Here is a 23504-nt window from a genome sequence, read left to right on the forward strand (position 1 = left end):
GGGCCGCTATACCTTGAGTATAACCTTTATTGCAATTTTAAACCTGAACTCCTCTACATCCAAGAGTGAGGAGCTACATGTACATGTTGTTTTTTTTTGTTTTGTTTTTTCCTCCTAAGATATGCGAGTGTTCTTATGGGCTCTTAAGAACAGTAGGCTATATGTCTCAGAAAAGTGGGACAGGAACAAGTTCTTACAGTATGAGCAGTGGTTCCCAAAGTTGGGGTCGGGACCCACTGGGGGGTCGCAAGACACTGAGAAGGGGGTCGTGAGAATTCTTCCAAACACATCAAAATGAAAAATCACTTAAAATTGCCTATTTTACCCATTATTGTCAAAACATATGAAGAAAAAAAAGATCAAGAGATTAATTCTGCTACCATTATGAAAATAATAATCATACAGTGTTCAGGCTGTTCTTTTGTGTCGTTCTAATTCCAGTGTTTGGATCGTGTACCCGGCTGTGCACAACGGTAAATGTTTTAACCACCTCCATGGACAGAGTGGGTCCCCAGTCTCTAGCACCTTATTTTTGGGGGTCATGGGCTGAAAAGTTTGGGAACCCCTGCTTTAGAGGCATGATATTTATAATAGGCTATTAACATACATTTCCTCTCAATGCAGAACTTTAAAATAGTTGAGTATTAGTTATGCAATCTATCTATCTCTCTCTCTCTCTCTCTCTCTCTCTATCTATCTATCTATCTATCTCTCTCTCTCTCTATCTATCTATCTATCTATCTCTCTAGACTAATAGGCATCATTTCATGTGAAATTATCCTACTGATAATCAGGACAAAAAAAGTGTCCTGTATCTGCAGAAATGTAACACATTCACATTGTATCTGCTACCTGAATGGTCCTGACCCCCTCAGGTTGACCACAGCCCAGATCACCGTTAACCCTTTAAATTCCTGCTGACAACGTCAAATCAACCTGGACGCTTGTCTTCAGCCTCTTGTGGACTACAGCAGCACAAACGGTCACGTCAGCTTAGCTCGACACCAGACTCGGCTTTATCCACTTTAACTGAAGACAAACACTCCGTTTGTCATTGAGCAGCAGCGCTGTGGAGAGACGCGCGGAGGGTCGAGCTGTGTTTAAGCTGCTTGTGACACATTCGACCGGCTAAGCTACCGCCAAACTGCGAGGGGCGATGCGGGAGGGGAAAGTATAATACAGACACAATGAGTTTCTAAGGTGACAGAAGCCAAACCTGCAGGGAGGCTGCAAACCAGACACAGTCCCGCGGGAAAGAGGTGGTGAACAAAAAAAAAATATATAAAGAAACAAACAAAAAAAAAAACATTAACAGGCAATACTCTGGAGGGATGCTGGTGTAGCATGTTGTGGTTATTTTCATGAAGCTACACTTAAAAGCAAGCTACAAACCTACATGTATTTAAGTCGGGAAAAACACAAGACTTGGGAACAATTTCCAACAAAACACATGTAGGCCTAGTTCCTATATCTGCCTATAAACTATAGGGCTACATATATAGACTATCGCTATAGTTTTACAACATTCTTACAACGAAAAGCCCAATTGAATAGAATCTCAACATAGCATAAACAATTTTTAAATAGCATATATTGGAGTGAGCAGAATTGAACCTTAATATTTTTAGAACCCTGTATTCATAAAGTGAAATATAGACTCTCAGATGTATCGGATTCTGGATATGACCTAGTTTATTTAGGATGAATTAAAAGTTTTTATTTGGATGTGGATAAGAATATTCGTCTTCGTGGCTTCCTGTTGCTCCATCAGGCTGCTGCTGCTGCGTGTGTGTTAAGACTAAAGCACCTGTCTGTTAGGCCTACTGTTGTTCCAGGCTGGAGCTCGCGGACGGAGCACATATGGAGGTGGCAGGTGGCGAGAACGTGCGCTGCTCTCGCGCCGTTCAGCCCACTTAGCGCCACAGCAGCTCGTCATAAGACGGTGAGACCCGCGGAGACACGGCCTCTTCCCGCAAAACTGCGTGACTGTTGAACACAGGAACTGTTGCTATAAAATATATGAGTGTTGATGCATTTGTTGACTGTTACTGTGACACTTCGATTTAATGTAGCCTATTATCTAAAGACGAAGAATAGCCTAGAACTCAATGAATACAATGAAATACAAATATTTGCAAATGCTTCATTTTCATTCCATTCCTTATTTATTGTAGCTGTTAATATGCCTATAGTTGTCTTTACTTAAAACAAAAATATTTTATTTTTTTGCCCAGCTGTTGAATTTCTTACTGCTATAAGGGCGAGACAATATGTACATTTTAATACCAACTAATCTTTCTTTATAGTGTAGCCTATACATAAAGGCTGTTAATTGTTTTCCTTTAAATTATTTTACAGGTCTAAATCACTTTTTTTTAGCTTTTGCCTTTTCCATTCGCAATAACGATCATGAAAATGTTTAAACCAGGCTACTTTTCTTCACCTATAGTCTATAGGTGACAAAGGTTGGAGAAAAGGCTGATAGATAAACTCGGTAAATTGACACCTCAAAGACATTAAAGTCTGTCCTTGTCTGGGGTTATTAGCCTACCTGATTACAGCGTTGTTCTTTTGACTGTTTCTATTTGTCTCCCGTAGAAACAGGGACGCGCAGGGAATCCCTGGACACGAGGACTCAATTGAAAAAACAAACAAACAAAAAAAAAACCCCTCCTCTTCCGCCAATAGCAGATGAGAGGACAGTGCTTCCCGCTCCTGCGTCCGCCCGGGGAGACTATTTAGTGGAGCAGCTCGTGCAGGAGAGCAGACGACAGGTGCACGAGGCATGGCATGCTCCTCAACCCGACTGAAGAGAAGTCATGGAGAGCAAAGATGCGCCTATATGATGACTGGGTGAGTAGTCTACATTTTTAAAATAATATAGAAACAGTAGACTAGCAGGTGTAGTAGGTCTATTACTTTAATATCACTTAATGGCATGTTGCTGTTGGTAGGCTACCAGGCAACCACTTCAACCTCTAAACACGTGGATGTTACACTACTGCAACTCTTTCACTATAAAATGCTGATAAAATTAAATCTACTGATAGTGCAGCCTATATCGTTTAAATAAACTAACCCCAAACTTTCTGAATGATTCATTTGAAAATAAGTTTGCAGTCTTATTTTGTATTTTTGTGAGCATCTCAGTTACCTGGCTTTTGTTTTTCATTATCAGGAAAGCGTGAAGAGAATGCAGAGACATTTTGCAGGGAAGAGAAGAAGACGCTTTCACTATAAGGTAAAAGGAAAAAAAAGACAAATTAAACTTGTTCTTGGCTGGCAGCATCCTCCCCTGCAGCTTCTGGTCCAGGCTGTGACAGTAGGGCAGTGCACTGCTGCTGGCTGTGTGCTATTGACTGACAGCTGTCAGCTGCACTGTTTACTGCAACCGACCTCAAACATCCTGCACACTAACACATTCACCCCCGACAAAAGAAAGTAGAATGAGGTCAGGAGGGGAATGTGTGAAAGATAATAAACTTTACATTTAGTAGATTAACATTCGGCTAAGCTTATAGTCAAATCAGTGTATTTGCATACAAAGGCTGAGGAGTTGTGTCTGGTTGGGAGGCAGTGTAATGTTAGCTGACGTTTGTGTGGCCAGCTCACACTGCTCTGCTACCTTAACAGTCACGTTTGCATACGCTTATAATTTACTCGTTTATTGGATGCGTTGAGATATGGTGAAAATGTTGGTTCATCAGGAAACACGGGCATCCTCTAGACTCAAATAAACAGGGGGATATTTTGAAAAGCAGGCGCACATATAACAGTTCAAAAGGATAACGCTGACGTTTCTCAGTTCATGGCTGGCTGGTAGGCAGTGTCTTGTTAGCTGGTTGATTTTGTGTGTGCCAGCTTACCTGCTTCTGCCCTCCAACTGACCATTTAAATCAACACCACAGACCTTTGCAGTTAACATTTACCGGTTCAGAAAGGATGATTGGGTTTCAGGAGTCTTAATTTCTGCAACAGTTTGTACATAAAGAAGAAGATTTACTTTATTGATCCCTGCAAGGGGAAATTTCCGTTTTTAAACATTCAGACTTAAAGCTGAAACAGCTTGTTGAGTAGTTGTCAGCTGTTTTATTGCTCCCGACTGGTTTTGATAATCAATTAATGCATTGAAGTAATTTATTACAGAAAAGAAAACTTGTTTTAATGTAGGATGGAAAGTTTACTGGGCTCAAATCAGTGAAAATAGGACAAAATCTAATACTACTCCTTAAGAAATATTTGTGATGTAAACATTATAAAGAGTTGGTATGAAGGAGAGACTCAATTCTAACTGAACATTTATAAAAATCCACTTCGATGGCTTAACAATCCTTCAGCTGCAGCGGTGGTCTTTGTCAGGAATGTTCATAATGATTGTCAACCTCAGGATGATCCCCTTTCACATGCAAACACAGACTCACACATGGTGACTAACTGTGAGTGACTGCTCATTGACTTGAAGGCTAAAACTACTGGATCTTTTTTTTTTTTTTTTATCCTTCCCTGTTCCTGGAGCGAGACATCTCCTGACCACACTCACTGTAACAGTTCAGAGTTCAGTCAGTCCTCTGCTGGAAACATGGACACCACATAGATTTGTGTTCAGTATGTGTTGATGTAAGCTTTCCATCAAAGCTCCTGCCGCTTCTTCAGGATGATTTCTCGCACCAACGTCGCCACCTCTTGCCTGACGCTCTCCATGGACTCGTCTGTTCGCCAGAAGCGGACCACTTTCCCTTCTGGGTTCACCAGAAACTTCCAGAAGTTCCACTTGGGGAGTTTCTGCACAGAATCTGAAAAACAGGACATCAGATACTAATTCATTACTCTGCTTACAAACTGATTGTAGCAATGCAGAAACGTTGGCGGAGGTATCATAAGTAACATCGTAAACACAGATATAAATAATCTTTTATGTCTAACTTTCTGATATATTCAATAAAAGCAAACCTGAACATTGTAGCAGGGGATGTCAATTCATGATCAGGGCAAACAAAACCCCTCATTAAGTTGATTGAGAGTATCAAATATAGGCTATCATTACATAACTCCAAAGCAATGTCCGGCTGCTTCTTCTTCATTCAATGCTTCATTTTTTTAACACTCATGTTCTGAAGTATCCCACACAAAATGTGGACAACTCATTTAGTGAATCACAAACATAACTACATGTTTACAGATGCATTTTGAGGGTAGTATTTGGGACATGGGATGTTTTTTTTAGAGAGGGAAGGTTATAGAACAAACTACAGGCCTAAATAGTTTTATCAAACAAAAACTGTAAAAAGAAGAAAATAAAAATAAAAAAACGCTGTCACAGTAGGACTTCCTAATTATATCCCAAATGATAGAAAAAAGTAGGAGACAACTGGGCATCTGTGTTTAATACACAAAATGAATAACTTAATCATATAACTTGACTTTAAAAAAAAAATCAAGATTTACTGGCCTAAAGGAAATTCAAAGTTTGTTGAGGAAAGTACCAAAGGTGCTTTTCTGTCAGTATAAAAATATATATTTCTTAAAGTCATCCTTTTAAATAAATTGAGCCACATACAGATCCCAATCACAATGAGACGATGACTTCTCATTCCTACAATAGTGTTTATGAAATAGAATGCGCAGCAGACGGATAGAGTTCTTCTGCCCACCTGTGAGGAACCTGAAGGCAGGGTCTGCCTCTGAGCCCATTATTTTGATCCTGCTGAAGAAAGGGAAAGTAACGCCGTAGGTGGACTTGGCGAACGCCTCGATGTCTCGGCTGGTCCCGGTCTCCGTGTCCCCGAACTGACCGCAGGGAAAGGCCAGAACGTTGAAGTGAGAGGTGCCCAGATCCCTGTGGAGCTCCTGCAGAGACCTGTAGTTCGCCTCCGTGTGCTCGCAGTGACTCGCCACGTTTACAACCAAAGACGCCTGGACAAGAGGGGAAACAGAGCTTAAATGAGTTCACGTGAATGCTGGGAGAAAAACACTTCTATAGGCTATGAAACGTGCCATCAGATGACACTGGATATTTTGCACACGGTTTTGCACAGATATCTTCACAAACTTCGCTGGCTGGTGATGATGTGTACGCACTTTTCCTCGGTACTTCTCCAGAGAAACCGTCCTCCCCTTCGCGTCTTTCACTTCGAACGAATAGAAATCCCGAGGTTTTCTGGGCTTCACCAGCTGCGTCTGCAGGAGGAACAAACAACCCACACCGACCGTCATGCTGAGCAGGACCGTCAACATTTTCGCTTTTGGGTTAGAGGACTTGGCCGGGTAGCCCCCTAAGGCCTCCATCTTGGAGGGGGGAGAACGAACCGTGCGGGAGGAGTGGGGTGCTCCAGCCGAGACGTTTCGGGGCGGATCAGAAGAAATGAGTCAAGTGAGACACAAAACACCGCGAGAATGCCGGTATCGACGTACTAATGGTTCTGACACAATAAAAGCAATGCTGCCTCCTCAATATCACATGAGAAAATAGTAACCTACACATTGCCTATAATAAAAATAGAAAGGGCAATTTACCGTGCAGAATGGACCCTTTAAGAATAACAAAATTAGATTTATAAGATTCTGATTAATCCATGATGCCTGAGAGCTTCATCTCTAAAACAATGTCGTATTGAGTTTAAATGCACAACATAGGTATAGTAACTATTCGAGTGTATTTTCTAGCCTGTCTGTCCATCATAAAAGATAACTTGGACATCATTAGTATAACATTTTACTGCTTATACAAGGTTGACATTAATCAAGCAAACATTTGAACACTCTGCATAGGTCGTTGCTTGGGGAAATCATTCAAGTAGGCTATGTACTGAAAGTGGTCAGTAGAGCCACGTCTTTTATCAGCCTTTCTTTGAAAGTGAACACAGGAAGTTTTACAGCTTCATTTGCTTGCTTGACACTGAAGTTCCGTTTGAAGTTTGAAGATGTATTATGTAGAGAATTATGGGGTAAACCAGAATTATGTTTATATTTTTTTGCTGAAACTGTTCAATATATGATGTATTATAATCAGCATTCCGTCCTCGCAGGAACAAAACAACACCCATCGTGTTTCATACAAGCGTTTCAGGAGGAGGATTACCCGAAGGAGCAGCAGCGAGGGTCCCGCTGCCAGTACACCACTGACCACTGGGGGGCAGTGTGAGCCCAGCTGTGAGTTTGATACAGTCTGTCAGAGGCTGGTGTTGGACTCTCCTCAACCGCAACACAAAGTCCTCCGGGGAAACCTTCGAGGTATTTAAACCAAACACACCACAGAGAAATGTAAAGGAGACCGCGTCTGTGATAGTGAGCTCACCGACAGAAAAGAAACATCATCGTAATCTCATCCAAACATGGGCGGTTCTAGGCAGGGGCCAACAGGGGCCAGTGCCCCTGTAACACTGAGCTTGGTCCCCCCTTTGGCCACCCCTCCAAAAGGAAGAGCCCCCCAAACTCTGCTAAATGTAGGACGCTAAATTTCACAACAAAACTGTGAATCTTACCAAGTCTAACGATCTTATTTTTTAGAATAAAACCTCCAAATTTTGTATTAAGTTTATATGGATTAACAAGTGTTGTAATTTAGGTTATTTTGTTCTTTTTATTATTAGTTGTTTTTACCTAGATATAAGACGTGTGCCTGTAAAACCTGTTCTAATGCATTGTAACAACACACTTTATAAACACAGTGTAACAACTCACTGTTACAACGCATTGCAGCAACAGTGTGACAACACACGTGTTCTTCAGTATTTTCATTATAGATTACTGATGCTCCCACTTCCCTAGAATTCAAGGTGAAATATTTTAATTTAAATATATGCATGTTCTTCAACATTTTACTGAATTTCAGGTTAAAATGTGACACGTGATAAAATAATAGATTACAATAAATGTGTTGCGTTTACGATTAAACATTTCAACTGCCCATGCAAAAAAAAAAAAAACAGATTAACCCCATATAATGGTCGTAACATTTATTCGTGCATGTTTGAGAACTGATTGGAAAATGAAGGTATAAATGAACATATCATACATTACCAGAGGAATGAGTCTAATCTCCATAAGGGCACCAGCAACATCCCACATTTTTGTTGTATAGTAGACAGAACTATTATCTTACTCTGTTACTAAACAGCTGTATGAAAGATTCCCTTATCCTCAGATCTTCATGTCTATATTCCCTTAACTTACCTATACTATATCGGTCTGTCACTAAGTCACTGATTTGTAAACGTGATGTCATATGTGATATCATCCTGTCCCTATCAGAGACAGCAAAAACAGATGTGTCCACCTGCATCGCTGCTGCACCCACAGTACGCACTGTCACTTCTCATCTTGCCAAGGAAAATGCCCCACAACAGGTTTGTTTAAGGAACTTGTACCTTAATTATGGTGCGAAGATTTTTTTGTGTATATGTCATCTTCCATTCAAGACAATAAAGAAAGAGGCTCTGCAAAGAGATTAGAAAAATTATTCAGGGCACTTTTTAGATAACGCACAGTGTGAAAGAATTAATGTCCAAAAGAACGATTATTATCTGCAGGGTTGGGTGTGGAGAGATGCAGTTAAAGAACATGGGATCTCTCAGCAGGCCGGTAAAGGTAAAGAGTGACTTTGTTTCTTTCTATAGAAGCACTCCTAATGCTTCAAGACACACACACATTGACACAAAGAGAATGATATGTAGAGCTGTACTGCATGATGTCATTCCAGGAAGTGAGAGTGTGACATATCATCAGAATGAAAAAAAGATGTATGGCTTGATTGTGAGACTTTGTGTTTGTAATTTGTTTCATTTTCAGCCTCTGATGACAAACTACATGACTTGCAGCCGTTTGCTGTTCTGGAGAAAGCTTCTGTGAGTCTGCAAGTAAAGGCCGTGATGAAGATGGCAGCACCAACGCTGATGAATGACTATTGTAAGAATGGATTCAAATCTGCATTATTCTCCCCCAAAAAGTTATTTTTATCCTTCAGCGTTTTAGGGATGTTGCTTAATTTGATGCAAAGACCAACACAACAGAAGGGCCGGACAGTTTCTTTAGCCTTTGTGTTAAACTATGTTGTCTGTGACACTGTCTCATTTACAAAATATAGTTGTATGTAATAAAACAGATGGACTCTGCAGCTTTCAGTTAATGCTAGTTAAACAGAAAGAGATCATGTATTTTAATGGGGGACTATTTTGATGCAGATTGAGACGTGTTATGTGCTCTGGTGAGTTTTAAATAGCAGCAGAGCATCCATTGAAGGACAAAGTGTGTATAGGTTTAAAGCAAGTATCAATGAAAGTTACATTTTTGCAATGACTCATCAATTCCAACCAAGTGTCATTCTGCGTGATAGAGAATGACTCATGGCTACTCTAAAGATCTACCACTTGAAGTCATGTTCTCGGTTTTTATAAATTCTCTATTGTGGGTGTTTATGAGCTAATTTTCTATCTTTAAACGTCAATCTATTACATTCACAACTTTAAGGCCAATAAAATAATACAAAATAAATTCACCAGTATTTAAATGCTCCGAGGAGAGTGCTTCAAATGGGATTGAAAGTTTCATGCTGGAAACATACGTCTGATTAAATGGTTATCTGATTTTACTTGTTGGCTTTGTAAAATCTTTGTAGATGGTTTTATGTTTTTATACATTCTCAGTTTCTTGATGTTGCCTGACGAAGTCAAGTATTAATGTATTTATTATTCATGGTGTTTGTTGTTTCTATTGTCTGACTCTATGTGTCTGTGTGTCTTTTTGTTTCCTGTTTTCACCTGGCTACAAACACATTTCCACTATAGGGGACAATAAAGTTGAAGTTGAATCAGTCAGAAACCCCCTCAAATGATCCTGTTGTTTAAAAAAAAAAAAGAATGGAAACAGCTCATACTTCTGTTTTGAAGAGTGACCACAGCTTTGCTCTCAGTTCAGACTCATCCTGATTGACGCTGCTTGACTCATCAGGCACAGTATGGCTTGTAGTCCTTCTCTCTCTCTTCTATCTCTTCTCTTCAGACTCAAATGTACTCGACTGCAGTTGTAATGGTGTGATTGCATTAGCACTGGGCTCTTCTGTTTACCTTTGGAACTCAGAAACTCAGGCTCTGTTGGGATGTTTGTGCCCGAGTCCACAACCAGGACCTCTGCACCTTCAGACTCAGTCCGTCTCGTCTCTGTGCTGGAGCAGAGACGGCAGATCTCTGTGCGTCGGGACCAGGCGAGGGGAGATACAGGTAAATACTGTGGAGATTAAAGTAAAGGAGCAAAACGAGAATGGAAAGTGACTCAACTGAAGTTAGGGGGAGGGGGGAGGGGGGTTGTTCTAAGGAAGTGTATCACCTGTGGTTGAATCAGCAGGCTGATGGTTTGCGGTCTCTCTCTCTGACTCTTCAGTTGTGGGATGTTGAACAGAACCAAAGGGTGAGGTGTCTCCCTTCACACCTGTCTGTGGTCAGAGCTCTTTCCTGGAAGCAGCAGTTACTCAGCAGGTATGTGCTCTCACAAGAAAAAAAAGCTTAAGCAGATTTTAGGTATAATTCATAGACCTATATTTAGCCATAGGGGTGTATCTCAGCCTCAGTGGGAAATGAAAATGCTGAAATTTAAAAGATGTATACAATTTAGACAACATAGTTTCAAGCTACTGGGGTAAACACAGGGCCAAACACTTGATGATTGAGGAACAATGCTGGATATGTTGTCGAAATCCTTTGAAATACACGCAAAACGACATTACTGGCTTCTTGAATGAGTCGAAATAAGTATTTCATCCCTGGAAGAGACTACAGACAATCTGCAGACAAAGGTCAGATATAATTGGAAGCAAGATTAAATCAGATTAAATCAAAAGGGTCGGGGGCTTTAAAGTTAATTTTAGTCTTATAACTCAAGTCTCAAGACAATAGAGATCTTGCAGCTTATATAGACCGCCAATTGGGAAGATGTGTTTGTCCGGTGATTGTGGAGAATGATACATGTCAAGTTGCCTTCCTGAACAAACTGGCAGGCGTTGCAACATTTGTGTCCTAAAGCGTTGTCCTACAGTGCAGGAACAGACGTAGTGACTTCAGAATCCAGACAGGTTACATTCTTTAGCAAAAGGAAATATAACAGGTATAATAAAGGGAATGACTGTAACAATATGTAGTGTGCAGTGTTTATACTGGTTGCTGACAGTTTTACGAATTCTTCTAGCGGCTCTATTCTTGGACGTATCCATCACTTTGACCCTCGGGTTCCTGCACCTCTGGTTGGTGCAGCTGTGCAGCGGGACGGGATCTGCAGCCTGCAGTGGTCACCAGGAGACAACATGCTGGCCAGTGGCTCCACAGAGGGTCTTCTCTGTATATGGGATAGTGACGTCGCAGGGTTCACAAGGTCACGTCGGCCAATAACTACAATGAAACATCCCTGCGCTGTAAAGGTCAGTGATTGATTCCAAATGAGCCCTTTAGGAATATAAACTGCAGCTACTTGAATTTGCACTCTATATCTATGGGTACTTTGGAAAGTTTGGAGAAAGTGAGTTAAGGGTCACTGACATAGTTGTAGTGTATAGTGTACCTATGGCCATTGAGTGGGATAAGTTCTACCAAAAAAAAAGGGAGGGACAAGGGGCACTGAAGTGAACTCACAACTCTGCTTGTCAAATGCATTTTACTCTGTTGTTGACAAAGGGTGTTGACCTTTGACATGCTTAAAACTGCTTTTTTTTGTGAGGAAACAATTGGCAGCACACAGTATCGTCCATTTTTCCGTTAAAATGAGCTTTGTAAAAACATCACTTTGTTTCCCTTGGTTGCAAAAAGTGCTTGCTTTGTTTGGCCATATTCAGGATTGACACAAACTCTGTTCTCCCTTGTATGACTTGCTGAATCAAAAATCTTGGCTCGTGTGTATTTGAATGACCTGTTACTGGTTGGTATGTCTAAGGGTTTTAGCTATATTTACACAGAGGTTTAAAATATAGTAAGTTGGGGCTCCAGTGGCCGAGAGGTTACTGTAGTTTACGCGCCCCATGTTTAGAGGCTATAGTCCTCAATTTGAATATGATCTGGAGCTCCTTTGCCGCATGTCATTCCCACTCTCTCTCTCTCTCTCTCTGGTTTATGACTCTATTCACTTTCCTGTCTCTCAAAGGTATAAAAAAGCCCAACAATATATCTTTAAAAAGAGTAAGTTAAGTTGATTCTGACACTGTTCACTATGAGTTTTACTTAAATAATCAGCCATCTTATAGTTCATTGTGTTTGTGTGTGTAGGCGATGGGATGGTGTCCATGGCAGAGGAAGATGATTGCTACAGGAGGAGGATGGAAAGATGGAGAGTTAAGGATCTGGGACGCAGATTCTGCATCTTGTATTAGTTCTGTAAACACTAACTCACAGGTGCTAAAGACCTCACAAAGTTATAGTGTTGTTGTTTTTTTTTACTGTTAATAAATATTGAATGTTTTTCTTTATGATTCCAACTGCAGATCTGTTCTCTTCAATGGGCTGAGAAGAAGAGATGTCTGGTCACAGGTCACGGCCTTCCTCATCACCAAGTCACCTGCTGGACCTGGGAGTTTCCCTCCCTCAGACCGACCTTCCAGCTCACAGGTTAGAGAACCTGGAACACATTTATGTGCAACTACAGGCCTTAATCATCTCTGTGAATAACCTTCACTACAGCCTAGGGTTGTCCCGATACCAGAATTTTTAACTTCAATAAAATATTTGTAAAGATCTAAATAATAAAAATATTGACTAAAGTTTCGATAGCACCCAATATGGGGTCATTCTTTTTTCTTTTTTTTTCAACCAAAAATGTCAAGCAAACTTTTTCACACGTCTAAGTTTCAAAAATGTATTGGCCAATTTTCTGATCCGGAACATATTTGCCATTTAGACAGTTCTCGCTCTCTTTCATTTAAGGGATACAAATATGAAACTTAAAATTGTGACAACCTCACTACAGCCTCATGGCACAAAATGAATTGCATCATTGTTCATATAGCAGAATAAGTGTGTCAGTTGGACCACAGCTACAGCTCTGCCTTCGTTTATGACAAGGGTGTAAACCATGACTGTGTGATTACTCATTTATGTCCAGGCTTCAAAGTAATTGTGAAACTATGAGTTGAAACAAAACACAAGTCAAACATTTGAAATAAGATTTCTCAATTTCCTGATGTATTGGGAATCGCTGTAGGCATAAATAACCAATATGTAAAAATAAATGTGTTCTGAAATCCTTTTAAGATTATTTACAAAAAGGTTTGAGTTCATAAATCTTTATCATTTGTTATGTATTCAGTTATATATTGCAGTTACTGTTGATTTGAGCCGAAAGATCAGGATGACTTAGTATTTAGATTCACTTCATCACACTGTTCAACAACATTTTGTATATTTATATTTGTAAATGTTGTTGATATTCAATGCTTCTACATAGCTTATTATTTCTTTAGATAATCTGCCCTTTGGTACTTATCACTTATATGTATTTTATATTTCCTACTTCTATCCTATTGTTTTTAAGAGCAACTAACGACCAACCAATAATTTCAAATGTATTAACTCCTAAAACCTTTCTTTAGAGTTGAGTGAATGAGCAATATTGCATTCAAATTGAAATGTAACATGTTCGAAATGTATATTTTGATGTGAAACAAATCCTGTGATTCAAGTAAAAACAAAGAAAAACACCTTATAGTCAGCTAAAGCAAGTCTTTCAAGGTAAGCACTAATGTAATAATGAATTGAAGTTGTTGAAACATTAATGCACTTTGTTTTATATGTTGGGAAAAATATCAAAAATGTATTGTTAAAACTTGATTTTGTTTTTCTGTTTAGGTCATTCTCAGCGAGTCCTGCACTTGGCCTCAAACCCCGATAGTTCTCAGATTTTCTCTGCAGGAGCGGACCAACGCTTTCACATCTGGGACCTTTAATGATCAACATCACTCATTATCATGCTCTATCAATGTTTTTGGGGTCTGGCTGTACAATGTAAACGTTTAACCATATTTAAGTAGCTCATTCTCTCAGTAATGTCGTTTTCAGAGGTTGCACATTTCCTGTCCCATTTCCTGAACTAACCACGGTGTAGTTACGGTGTAGCTACTTTATCAAACACGGCATGTCCTCTTGTCGAGGGGCCCTACAGATGACGAACGGATGAAGGGGCTACTTCAGGCTGTAATAGAAGTGGCCTACATTTACATCAGGAGAAGAGTTTAGACCCCCTAGATTAACATTTTCACATGACATTTGAGCGTTAACAGTTTTTCTTCACACTGAATAATCTTATCAAGCCTCACATCACCAACACCACCCAGAGCAGTCAAATTATTATTTGATTTACATCCTACAAAGATAAAAGATCTTTTTTTTTTTTCATATTGTTCCAATAAGTATTACATTTCACCCAAATAAAGCTAATGGACATTGAAATAGCCTCTGAATTATATTTACTTTATAAAATATGTCAAATTTGATTAAAGTAAAGTACCATCATGAGTCCAGTTTGAACTCTGTTCTTATATATTTCCTCTTCAGCTGCTTCCGAGTCGCTTTTCTCCCACTGGATTGCACCTTAAATGAAAATATTTTTTTGGTTTAATACCATTCCAGTTTTTCACCTGTAATCTTATAAGTGTGTTCAAATATTGAATGAAAAGATAAACATAAAAACCTATGTTTTGTGTCGAGCAGCAATTGTCAATTTTCTCCCACACCACTTGTTTTTTCATACTCGTCAAATGTCAGCATGAGGATTTCCAGTTCGAGAGGGGTAAAGTACGAGGACCTTTTTTTGTCCTGTTGCAATGATGAATTGTAGTAGAGGGGCTCCATTTATTTAGCTTTTTATAGTCTTTAACACGCTGAACTCTGAGTCATCCTACTCCTAGTTGATTGAAATACCGGAAGTCAAAAATCAGCTGTTCTGTAACCAGAAACTCAGAGTTTCACATCTGAAGGTAAATCAACTCAGAGTTCAGGGTCAGACTCAGAATTTGTTGAACCTCCTTTCTGGTTGTTTTATATTCCTGGAATGTGCCCAAACTTCATTTTCAAAAGCTAAACAGTGAATGTAGGCTCTATCAAGAGTTTATCTTTGGGGAATGTAGTGAAAGCTCACATCAATGTAACACATCGATAAACAGAAGAATAAAGTCCTTCTGACAAAGACTTGTGTTATTCCTTACTTGCAAGTAGCCTGTGACTTGAGAGGAAACAGTTTGCAAAGGAACATGTGGTGAAGACTTCCTCTGATAAAAAAAATAAAGGGGGTACAGCTAAAGCCTGGCTCACACTGCAGGATAATCGGGACGATTTAAGCTCCGATTCTCCCTTCCCGACAATCGCAGGGTCGCTCCCGACTCAAGGCTGCTCGGACCCGATTATCTGCTCAGATTATCTTGTAGTGTGAGCGGTACAAAGATCCAATCTTAACGTCCCCGATCTTCCCGGCGATCGTCGGGGACGCCTCGATTTATTTCAAACATGTTTGATATTTAGAATTTAAAATCTTGACGATTACGTCATGGAAGGGTCCGGCAGAAGTTGTGTGTGACTACAATAGAATCACGAGAGACAAGGGAGGACTGTAGTCATGGAGACAAAGCGGCAGGACGCAACCCGCCGTTTTTTTGTTTTTTCGTTACAGATCATCAGTGCAGCACTTTTCTGAAACTTGTATCCACATATCTACAATTGTATCTACTTTCCTGTATCCTACAACAACTTTCACTTCCTTCTCTTTCACCAACCGTCGTCCGTTGGAGTTTTCAAATGAAACTTTATTAACAATTGTCAATGCTCCGTCCTGATTTCACTCGTACAGTGTGAGCTCTCCGGCCGTGTCCGACAATCGGGTCGTATAGTGTGAGCTCATAAATCTCAAGGTCCGGTCGGGCGTCGTAAACGATTTGGTCGTACAGTGTGAGCTGACATGCCACCCCGATTTTTATACAATTGGGGAAAAATCGCACGGTGTGACCTTACAGGCCTTAAACCAGACTACAGGTTAAGCACACATGCAACTTAAGACAACAACAAAACAGGTTACCATAACTACGCAGGTGACACACAGATATTCATTACCATGTCACCAGGGGACTGTGACCTGATACCTGCTCTGAGTAGATGCATTGAATAAATTAATGAGTGGACTTGCCATCATTTTCTTCAGAGACAAAACTGAGGTAGGCCTAGATGTTTTTGGAGCCAAGGAGCAATTAAAAGTCAGCACACAGCTTCACGCATTAACATTAAAAACAACTGACTAAGCCAGAAATCTGGGTGTACTCATTGATTCAGACATAGCCTACTAGATGACTGTAACGTGTCTTTGCAGGTCTCCCTAAAAATCTGTCAGACAACTGCAGATGATTCAGAATGATGCTAGTCACTCCAGTTCTGATGTCCTTACACTGCTGTCAGAGAATAGATTTTAAAATACTTATTGGCCAAAACAAAAACAACAAGAACAAAACATGGAGAAGCAGCATTTAGTTTCTATGCTCCGTATATCTAGAACAACTTTCCAGAAAAGTCTAGGTACGGTGAAACTCTGCGTTCCTTTAAATCAAGGTTGAAGACTCACCTGTAAACAGTTGCCTTTTATTGAATGATTTGAATTTTAATAAATTATCTTTAGGCTATACATATTTTAACTAGCCTATATGACACTGCACTTTAACTATCATACTTTTATTTTAAAACTGTCTTACTATATTTTAGTTTCTATTTCTGTTCTAATTTTGTCTTCTCTTTGGGTTGTAATAGTTTGCTTTAATGATTTTTAAATATCCTGTTTCTTCTGCCCTTTCGTTTCGTTAAAAGCACTTTGAATTACATTGTTGCTGAAATTAGCTATACAAATAAACTTGACTTGCCTTTCCTTGTGTTACGAGCTAGCACCTACTACACATAAAAGTAAGACCTAACCTGAAGTATGAAAGAAGAGAGACGGACATTGAGAGAAAGGACTGGTTCTCATGACTAGAAAACAAGGCTGCCATCGGCCTTGCTCGTACTGGACCTGTGGGGAGCGACGAGTCCAGGCTTCATCTATCTTAAGTTTTTATTTAGTAGGACCTCGAAGAATAGAACAAGGCTGGTTTCATTCAAGTTCACGTGTGGGTCGGCTGTCGAGTGATGGTAGCTCCTTCAAGTCTGCGTCCGCACAGGTCTTATCTCAGCTGCCAGCGTCACATGAGTCTTGTTGCGTCATTTAAATGAGACACAGCACCTGCTCTGTGCGCACCTTAGGAATGCTGCGTTTAAGACCATTGGACAAACCAGTTCAACTCAGCTTAAACCTCGACTGTATGTCCCCCCAGAAAACCAGTCCAAAGTGGTGAAAACAGATTGACAACTCACACAAATGACTTAAACTATTAAAAGCAAAGGACCTCATGAAAAACCCTTGAAGGTGCCTCTTCAGCCCCCGTGTGACTATGATTGTTTATATGCAATAATGCAAAATCAGGTCAGCAGGCTTTCTTTTCAGGCTGATGATTATAACTGTTTATACCAACAGAGAGATGTATTTGTCACAAATGAATTGATACTTTGTGACACAAAAGCCCAGAAAACACTGTAAACACGTACTCTAAAACATAACTATGTCCCTTTCTGCTCCTTTTAAGTTTTGATCTTATTTACACTTTGAACACTTCCCTCTCATCTCCAAACCACCTTTCAATCATTCATCTTGGGTAACACAGAAGACGAGGTCACCCGTGCATTTCATTCATTTACTGAAGCTGTGGATTTTTCTAGAAACTTATTGTCAGATTCAAATTTCAAAAGTCACGAAGTACACTGAAGCTTTAGTTTATCCAGACTCTAAAAATAGATTCCAGGGCGGAGTTACACATCAGTATTTTGGATCCTCCTATAAAAGCTGTTACCACGGTTCACCTGGTGTTCAGTTTCATTGTTCAGCCTGTTCTGACACTTTGCTTTGCTCACCAACACAACAGTTGTTTGAGATCAAGAAGCACAGATTAACCTATTAATACCTAAAGAAGTTCAATGATAACAACAAGAAAAAATTGCTCAAGAATGTGAGTTGACACATCTTTAGAATGACCTTACATTTTTGCTCGAAAAATAAATCACAGAGATATCTTTAAAAAAAACAAACAGTAAGAAATCAACATGTCCCCTCCCATTTTCTCCTCCCTCTTGCATCACCCCATAATGTGAGGCATTTCTATAAACTTCAAGAGCTGAAGGAGTTTTAGCCAGAGAAAGAGGAGAGTCGAGAGAAAAGTGGACTGCAGAGGAATGAAGAGTTATATCAGAAACAACACTGACTCTTCTGCATGATTGCCTGTGAGACGCAGATTCTGCAGCGACTGGCTGTCCTGGGTAAGAGCTGCATTTTTTTCTTCATCTTTTAAAGTACATTTTCTAAAAAAAATAAAAAAAAGAATTTGATTATACCTGATCATTGAAAGAAATCCTGCACCATGAAGTGCAATACTGCAGCATTTAACACATTTTAGAATCAATATAAATTGTGAGTTGTTTCTTAAGTTGTATTCTATACTATGTTAGTATAGTATCTTATTTTAGTGTCTTTCTTTTCCTCGACATAGTGATGTTCCATGGATTATCAATGGGGAAGATAATGCCACATTACGTCCTGGTCCAGAGACAGATGTCCTGGTACAAAGCCAGGGACTTCTGTCAGAGGCATTACATCGACCTCGCTGTCCTGAGCACAGAAGAGCAATACTTCTCTCTCATCAATGCCACTGCTGCAAACAATGTCAGCTTTTGGGTCGGTCTGCACCGTCAGAACATCTCCAGTGCCTGGACATGGATGGATGGGGAAGAGCTGACCTATCAGAACTGGTACAGGAGAAACTATCAAGGCTGTGTCAGTTTGGAGGCCATGCTGGAAAAAGACAAGAAGCTGCTGGCTCGCTACTGTGATGAGTGGCACATGTTTGTATGTCAGGGTGAGTAATACGTTACTTCTTAGCTTTCAGAAACTGGTAAAAGCAGTTACTACTGTATGGTTTGAATAAAATAGAAACATATATAGAAAACAATACAAAGAACATATGTTGATGGTTGTGATTGGCTTGACTTGACTTGTATTTGCCCAAGTAGCCTACCATAGACTGTAAATATGAATCACCCACTTCAACCGGCGTCGCACGCACACACGCACTCACACACACACACACACATACACACACACACACACACACACACACATACACACACACACACACGAACTCACCGCTGACTCACATCAGGAAGTGGTACAGTCCGTCCGTGTGTCCGTCTGCTCTGCTAGCCCTTTACGCGTAAAAAGTCTTTAATAAACCAAAGTCTTCTCTCCATATAATTCAAAAATATTATTTCACCCCTCGTATTGGATACTACAGGTGGCTTGCTGTCATCTCCTCTGCACAGGTGCATTGGCAGAAGTAGTGTAAAGGGAGCGTGCCTATGTTCCCACAGCCCTATGATCCCACATTTCTAAGATTTTTTTTCCAAAATTAGGCCCTATGATCCCACATTTCCTTTTTCATCAATTTATATCAGTTAGGGTTAGGGTAACCCTTACCCTAACCCTAGCCTGTGGGAACATAGGGCCTAATTTTGAGAAAATTCTTAGAAATGTGGGAACATAGGGCTGACCCCAGTGTTAACACCGTTGTGTGCGGCTTTGGGTTTCCAAAGAGGTCCCTAAAAACAGGAGGTATCACTCGGAGCTGGTAATTTAACACTGTCCCATTAGTGACCACTATTGAGAAATTTACTCTGGGGAGTTGAGCTTTTTATTATTTACACTATATGTTTCATGTTTTTTCTCACATGCACTACTGTACTGTGGGGACATTTTTTGTGTCTTGTGAGTTCTTTGAGTTGTGTTTTAAATTGCTGTCTCTTCAACCCATAGCTCTGAATTTACTAAGATTTATTTTTGGGCTTTTTGTGCCTCTAATGGAGAGATAGGACAGTGGACAGAGTAGGGAACGACATGCGGGAAAGGAGCCACAGGCAGGACCTGAACCTGGGCCGCCCGCATGGAGGACCATAGCCTCCACACTTGGGGCGCGCGCACCATCCACTGCGCCACCAGCGCCCCTTGAATTTACAAATTTGACTAAAGGGGTGCTGGATAGCCTTCCAGTTATTACCCGTGCCCCATGTACAGAGGCTGCAGTCTTCATCGCAGCGGCCATGGGTTCGAATCTGGCCTCAGCCCTTCGCTGCATGTCACCCCCTATTTCCTGTTTCCCATCTCCCTTCAGCCACAGGCCTACTATCCAATGAAGGCAAAATCGCAGAAAGACTAGAGACACTTTTTTGATTTTTGAATTTTTCACTTCATCTCTCAGGTCCAGTTTCTCCACAGCCAGTGAAGGACTCAGTGGGCTCAGATCACGTGATTCTGAGTTGGAACATTTCTGCTTTTATGCAGATGACACCACACAGTTACAATGTGACGCTATGCACCAACACATGTAACACGCTCGTCTTCCACTACACTACTGGCTCTACCTTCATGACCATCAAAATATCCAACCTAACTTCAGCCACAGAGTTCGTCATTGAGATTTCTGCTTTTGTTGTACGACCCGAATGGGCTGGGGAAAAAAATATCCTTCAAAGTAACCCTACAGCTTTACAAGTCAAAACAGGTAAGGACTTAAATGCACCTCACATGCTTTGATTTTATGGGGGAAAAAAATTGAATCCATATGTGTATCTTCTCTTTCCAGTGGACTCTCGTGGGCAGTCCAGAGCAATATTTGTCATACTTAAGTTGCTCAAGCTTGTGTCTCTGGCTCCTCCACTGTGGATTCTTTGTCAGATCCTGAAAACGTGTAAGGACTTTCCTGAGCAACAAAGAAAACATACACTTAATTATCCCCTTCATGCCTCTCATGGTTCACTCTTACTTCTTCTGCAGATGACTTCAAGGAATCAGCAACTAATTTCTCAACAGTTCAGGAGCTCTCAACCATAGAGACCCTTGTTGAGCTGGTCCCAGACAAAACCAGAGGAATCGGTTAAAAATGAAAATCCTAGACCTTAGCTAGAGGTCCATGTGAAAGGAAAGTGTATTTAATTGTAATTACTACTGAAGTAAAGCAAAAGAGGTAAAGGTAGTTTGCAGCAAACTGTGGTTAGTAATGACAGGTCAAACTAATAATACTTCTCAGTACAAGCAGAGTCAAATCATGATGCTGTCTGGCATCAATTAAAATATATCAAAGGTCATTGACTGATACTAGTAAGAGTGTACGGTTGTTTGGAATGTATTACTTACTTACTTATGACTAATTTTAACTGCTCCATTTCATTTAGAAATCTCGTAGTTTGAGGCCTTGTTTTGTAGTATTGAATTACTGAGCTTTGATGCCCTGAGACAGCCCCATAAGTGGGTTTTAATGTAGGCTATATGGACATTATATGAACTTTTGGCTTTGAACCTAAAAAGCAGGGAATTACGTTTCCAGCATTCATGAACCAAAAGTAAAAACAGCTGAATAGAACTATATAATAGTAAGGTTTACATGGTTAGACATTCAGAAAAGAAAACATGGTCATTGAAATATGTGTTATTAAATCAAATTCTGTTTATCCTGGTTCTGTTCAGAACACAACTTGGTCACAGGTTGTAACTGTAGACATCATGATTCAAGTCAACAGAGATGTGAACTGTGTTGACCCCAAATAATACAAGTATTAAGAATGAAATTTAACTTTAGAATTGCACAAATGATAAGGTGTAGGTGTAGAGAGGTGCTTCCGTTTTTGGAGCTAGTTCTGATGCAACCCTAAGATGGTGAACTTCAGCGGGTAAAAGCCGGGTCGGGGGACTAGCCTAGCGGGTATGCCACGTATGGCATGTACAGAGGCTATAGTCCTCAGCCCTTTGCTGCATGTCATCCCCCATTCGCTCCTCCCAACAATTCCTGTCTCTCCTTAGCTGTCCAATCTAATGAAGACAAAAGGCCCCAAAAGATGACTTAAAACAAGCCCACCATGTTTGTTTCTATCCACAGGAAAAGTAGTCAAAGTAAGTATGGGGTTATTACTGTGTCATTTTATCATCTTATTCAGATCTTAATGAAAAACAGCTTAACTGTCTCATTTCTAAAACAATGGCATATCTTCCTAATGATGGTGTAAGCTAAAGTGACAGTATGGAGGGAATTATTTTCAGTGGGCAAGAGGGATTGTGGTGTATATGGTTCATTATAATCTGGGGTGAGCTGAATTTTTCAGGTTATTTTGAACAAAAATTCAGATGTACTGTGTAGTCCACCAATGTGTTGTTTTCTAGATGTTGTTTTATTGTTAAATGTGACGTGATAGAGTTTGCACCAGCCTTTCCGACTTAATGTGTCCAAAGCTGAAATTTGTGGATATGGCATATAAGCTATAGATGTTTTCTTATTTATTTTTTTGCCTTGTATCATAAAACCTTTGGAAAAGATTATCCAGTTAGTTATTTTCTTTCAAAGGCACAACATCCGTAAATGTGAAGTGGTTCAGATTTAGCTGAAGCTGGGATCTAAAGCATTGGCTTAAAACCTATTTATTAAAAAAGTTGTGATTTTGTTTTGTTTTTTAAATTTAAATTCAAGGCTTAAAAACATCTTGGATTTGAATCGCACAGATTCTTATAGTAATTTTGCATTTATTTTATTTTTTTACTTTTATGCAGCTATTTTTTTATACATATATTTTGTCCAATCTAGTATTCTATCAGTGCATGCTGAATAAATCAAATGTAAATTGAAGTGTCAATTTCTTTCAAAGACTGATTGATAACATGTTGACAGGCCTTTGGTAGATTTACATTTCTTTGAATGTTTTGGACACAAATAAATCTCCACAACAGTTAAATTAAATTTACAATATTCTGACTCCTGATGAATTTTCTCTCAGATTTAAAAAATTTAGCTAAATCCACAACCTCAAAATGAGGATTGAGGTAGTGAATACATTTAGAACTAAGAAAATATTTTAGACCATAAATCTCACTGTTCTCTTGTTTTCTGTGCCTTTAAAGTGTTTAAGACTTGTGGTTCCTTATATCAACATTGTGTTTCATGTTTTGAACAAACTATTCTACAGCAGAAATGTACTGTCAGCCTATAGCTTTCGTTGCTGGCTGCTCGTGTCACAAAGAGTCGAATAAAATAAATCTGACAAACTATTGTTACTGAAAATCTTTTTTGGCTCTTTTTTGTTTGGAAAACCGAAGCAGTGTATTTACATTTTGGGAATTATGTTTCTTAAATGTATGACAGTCTTTATGAAAGATTTGAAGCTGCTAAAGCTAGTAAATAGTAGCTATAGCTCTGCATAAAGGCTAGCTTTCCTAGTCTTTAAAATAAGCTAGGCTTAGCTCTTACCTGATCTCTTGAGATTTACTAATGCTAGATGCCTTTGCAAGAGTTAAGAGTGTCTAAACAACAAAATCAACATCACACCATCAGTCTAACCCATCTCTAGGGTCCTTGCAGTAGATTTGTTGGATATTTCTTA

At 39.8% G+C, this 23504-nt stretch overlaps 3 protein-coding genes across 5 annotated transcripts; 2 read left to right on the forward strand and 1 right to left on the reverse strand.

The window, feature by feature from the left end:
• Positions 1–2753: 2753 nt before the first annotated feature.
• Positions 2754–14071, forward strand: LOC132974460 (cell division cycle protein 20 homolog B-like). Of its 2 annotated transcripts, XM_061038534.1 has the most exons (13): positions 2754–2853; positions 3179–3241; positions 7026–7230; positions 8251–8345; positions 8529–8586; positions 8788–8904; positions 9997–10214; positions 10375–10469; positions 11176–11404; positions 12243–12368; positions 12458–12581; positions 13818–13958; positions 14000–14071. In XM_061038534.1, exons 1-12 carry the CDS (start codon positions 2791–2793, stop codon positions 13913–13915), a joined length of 1491 nt encoding a protein of 496 aa, XP_060894517.1. In that variant the 5' UTR covers positions 2754–2790; the 3' UTR covers positions 13916–13958; positions 14000–14071. The 2 variants fall into 2 exon arrangements, 1 of the variants encoding a protein (XP_060894517.1); XR_009673122.1 differs by lacking the exons at positions 13818–13958; positions 14000–14071 and adding an exon at positions 13652–13769 and having other exon boundaries at positions 12458–13606.
• gpx8 (glutathione peroxidase 8 (putative)) lies at positions 3650–6319 on the reverse strand. The gene is made up of 3 exons (XM_061038541.1): positions 6079–6319; positions 5652–5913; positions 3650–4793 (listed from the first exon to the last, which is right to left on the reverse strand). The coding sequence occupies exons 1-3, from the start codon at positions 6283–6285 to the stop codon at positions 4630–4632; spliced, it is 633 nt and encodes a 210-aa protein (XP_060894524.1). The 5' UTR covers positions 6286–6319; the 3' UTR covers positions 3650–4629.
• Positions 14072–17927: 3856 nt separating the features above from the next.
• Positions 17928–23202, forward strand: LOC132974461 (uncharacterized). 2 transcript variants are annotated; one of them, XM_061038536.1, is made up of 5 exons: positions 17928–18347; positions 18578–18943; positions 20339–20641; positions 20723–20827; positions 20914–23200. In XM_061038536.1, the coding sequence occupies exons 1-5, from the start codon at positions 18302–18304 to the stop codon at positions 21015–21017; spliced, it is 924 nt and encodes a 307-aa protein (XP_060894519.1). In that variant the 5' UTR covers positions 17928–18301; the 3' UTR covers positions 21018–23200. The 2 variants fall into 2 exon arrangements, with proteins under 2 accessions (XP_060894519.1, XP_060894518.1); XM_061038535.1 differs by having other exon boundaries at positions 20723–23202.
• Positions 23203–23504: the final 302 nt, after the last annotated feature.

Source organism: Labrus mixtus, chromosome 5 (assembly GCF_963584025.1).
Source record: "Labrus mixtus chromosome 5, fLabMix1.1, whole genome shotgun sequence".
Lineage (NCBI taxonomy): Eukaryota > Metazoa > Chordata > Actinopteri > Labriformes > Labridae > Labrus > Labrus mixtus.

Bases quoted from the DNA above. Each gene is read 5' to 3' on its own strand.
- LOC132974460 (XM_061038534.1), top strand. From the start codon at position 2,791: ATGCTCCTCAACCCGACTGAAGAGAAGTCATGGAGAGCAAAGATGCGC. The intron at 2,854-3,178 runs GTGAGTAGTCTA...TTTCATTATCAG, and splicing joins TGCGCCTATATGATGACTGG to GAAAGCGTGAAGAGAATGCA. The intron at 8,905-9,996 runs GTAAGAATGGAT...TCTTCTCTTCAG, and splicing joins AACGCTGATGAATGACTATT to ACTCAAATGTACTCGACTGC.
- gpx8 (XM_061038541.1), bottom strand. From the start codon at position 6,285: ATGGAGGCCTTAGGGGGCTACCCGGCCAAGTCCTCTAACCCAAAAGCG. The intron at 5,914-6,078 runs GTGCGTACACAT...CCTCTTGTCCAG, and splicing joins TGGAGAAGTACCGAGGAAAA to GCGTCTTTGGTTGTAAACGT. The intron at 4,794-5,651 runs GTGGGCAGAAGA...CCTGTTTTTCAG, and splicing joins TGCCTTCAGGTTCCTCACAG to ATTCTGTGCAGAAACTCCCC.
- LOC132974461 (XM_061038535.1), top strand. From the start codon at position 18,302: ATGATTGCCTGTGAGACGCAGATTCTGCAGCGACTGGCTGTCCTGG. The intron at 18,348-18,577 runs GTAAGAGCTGCA...TCCTCGACATAG, and splicing joins GCAGCGACTGGCTGTCCTGG to TGATGTTCCATGGATTATCA. The intron at 18,944-20,338 runs GTGAGTAATACG...TTCATCTCTCAG, and splicing joins GCACATGTTTGTATGTCAGG to GTCCAGTTTCTCCACAGCCA.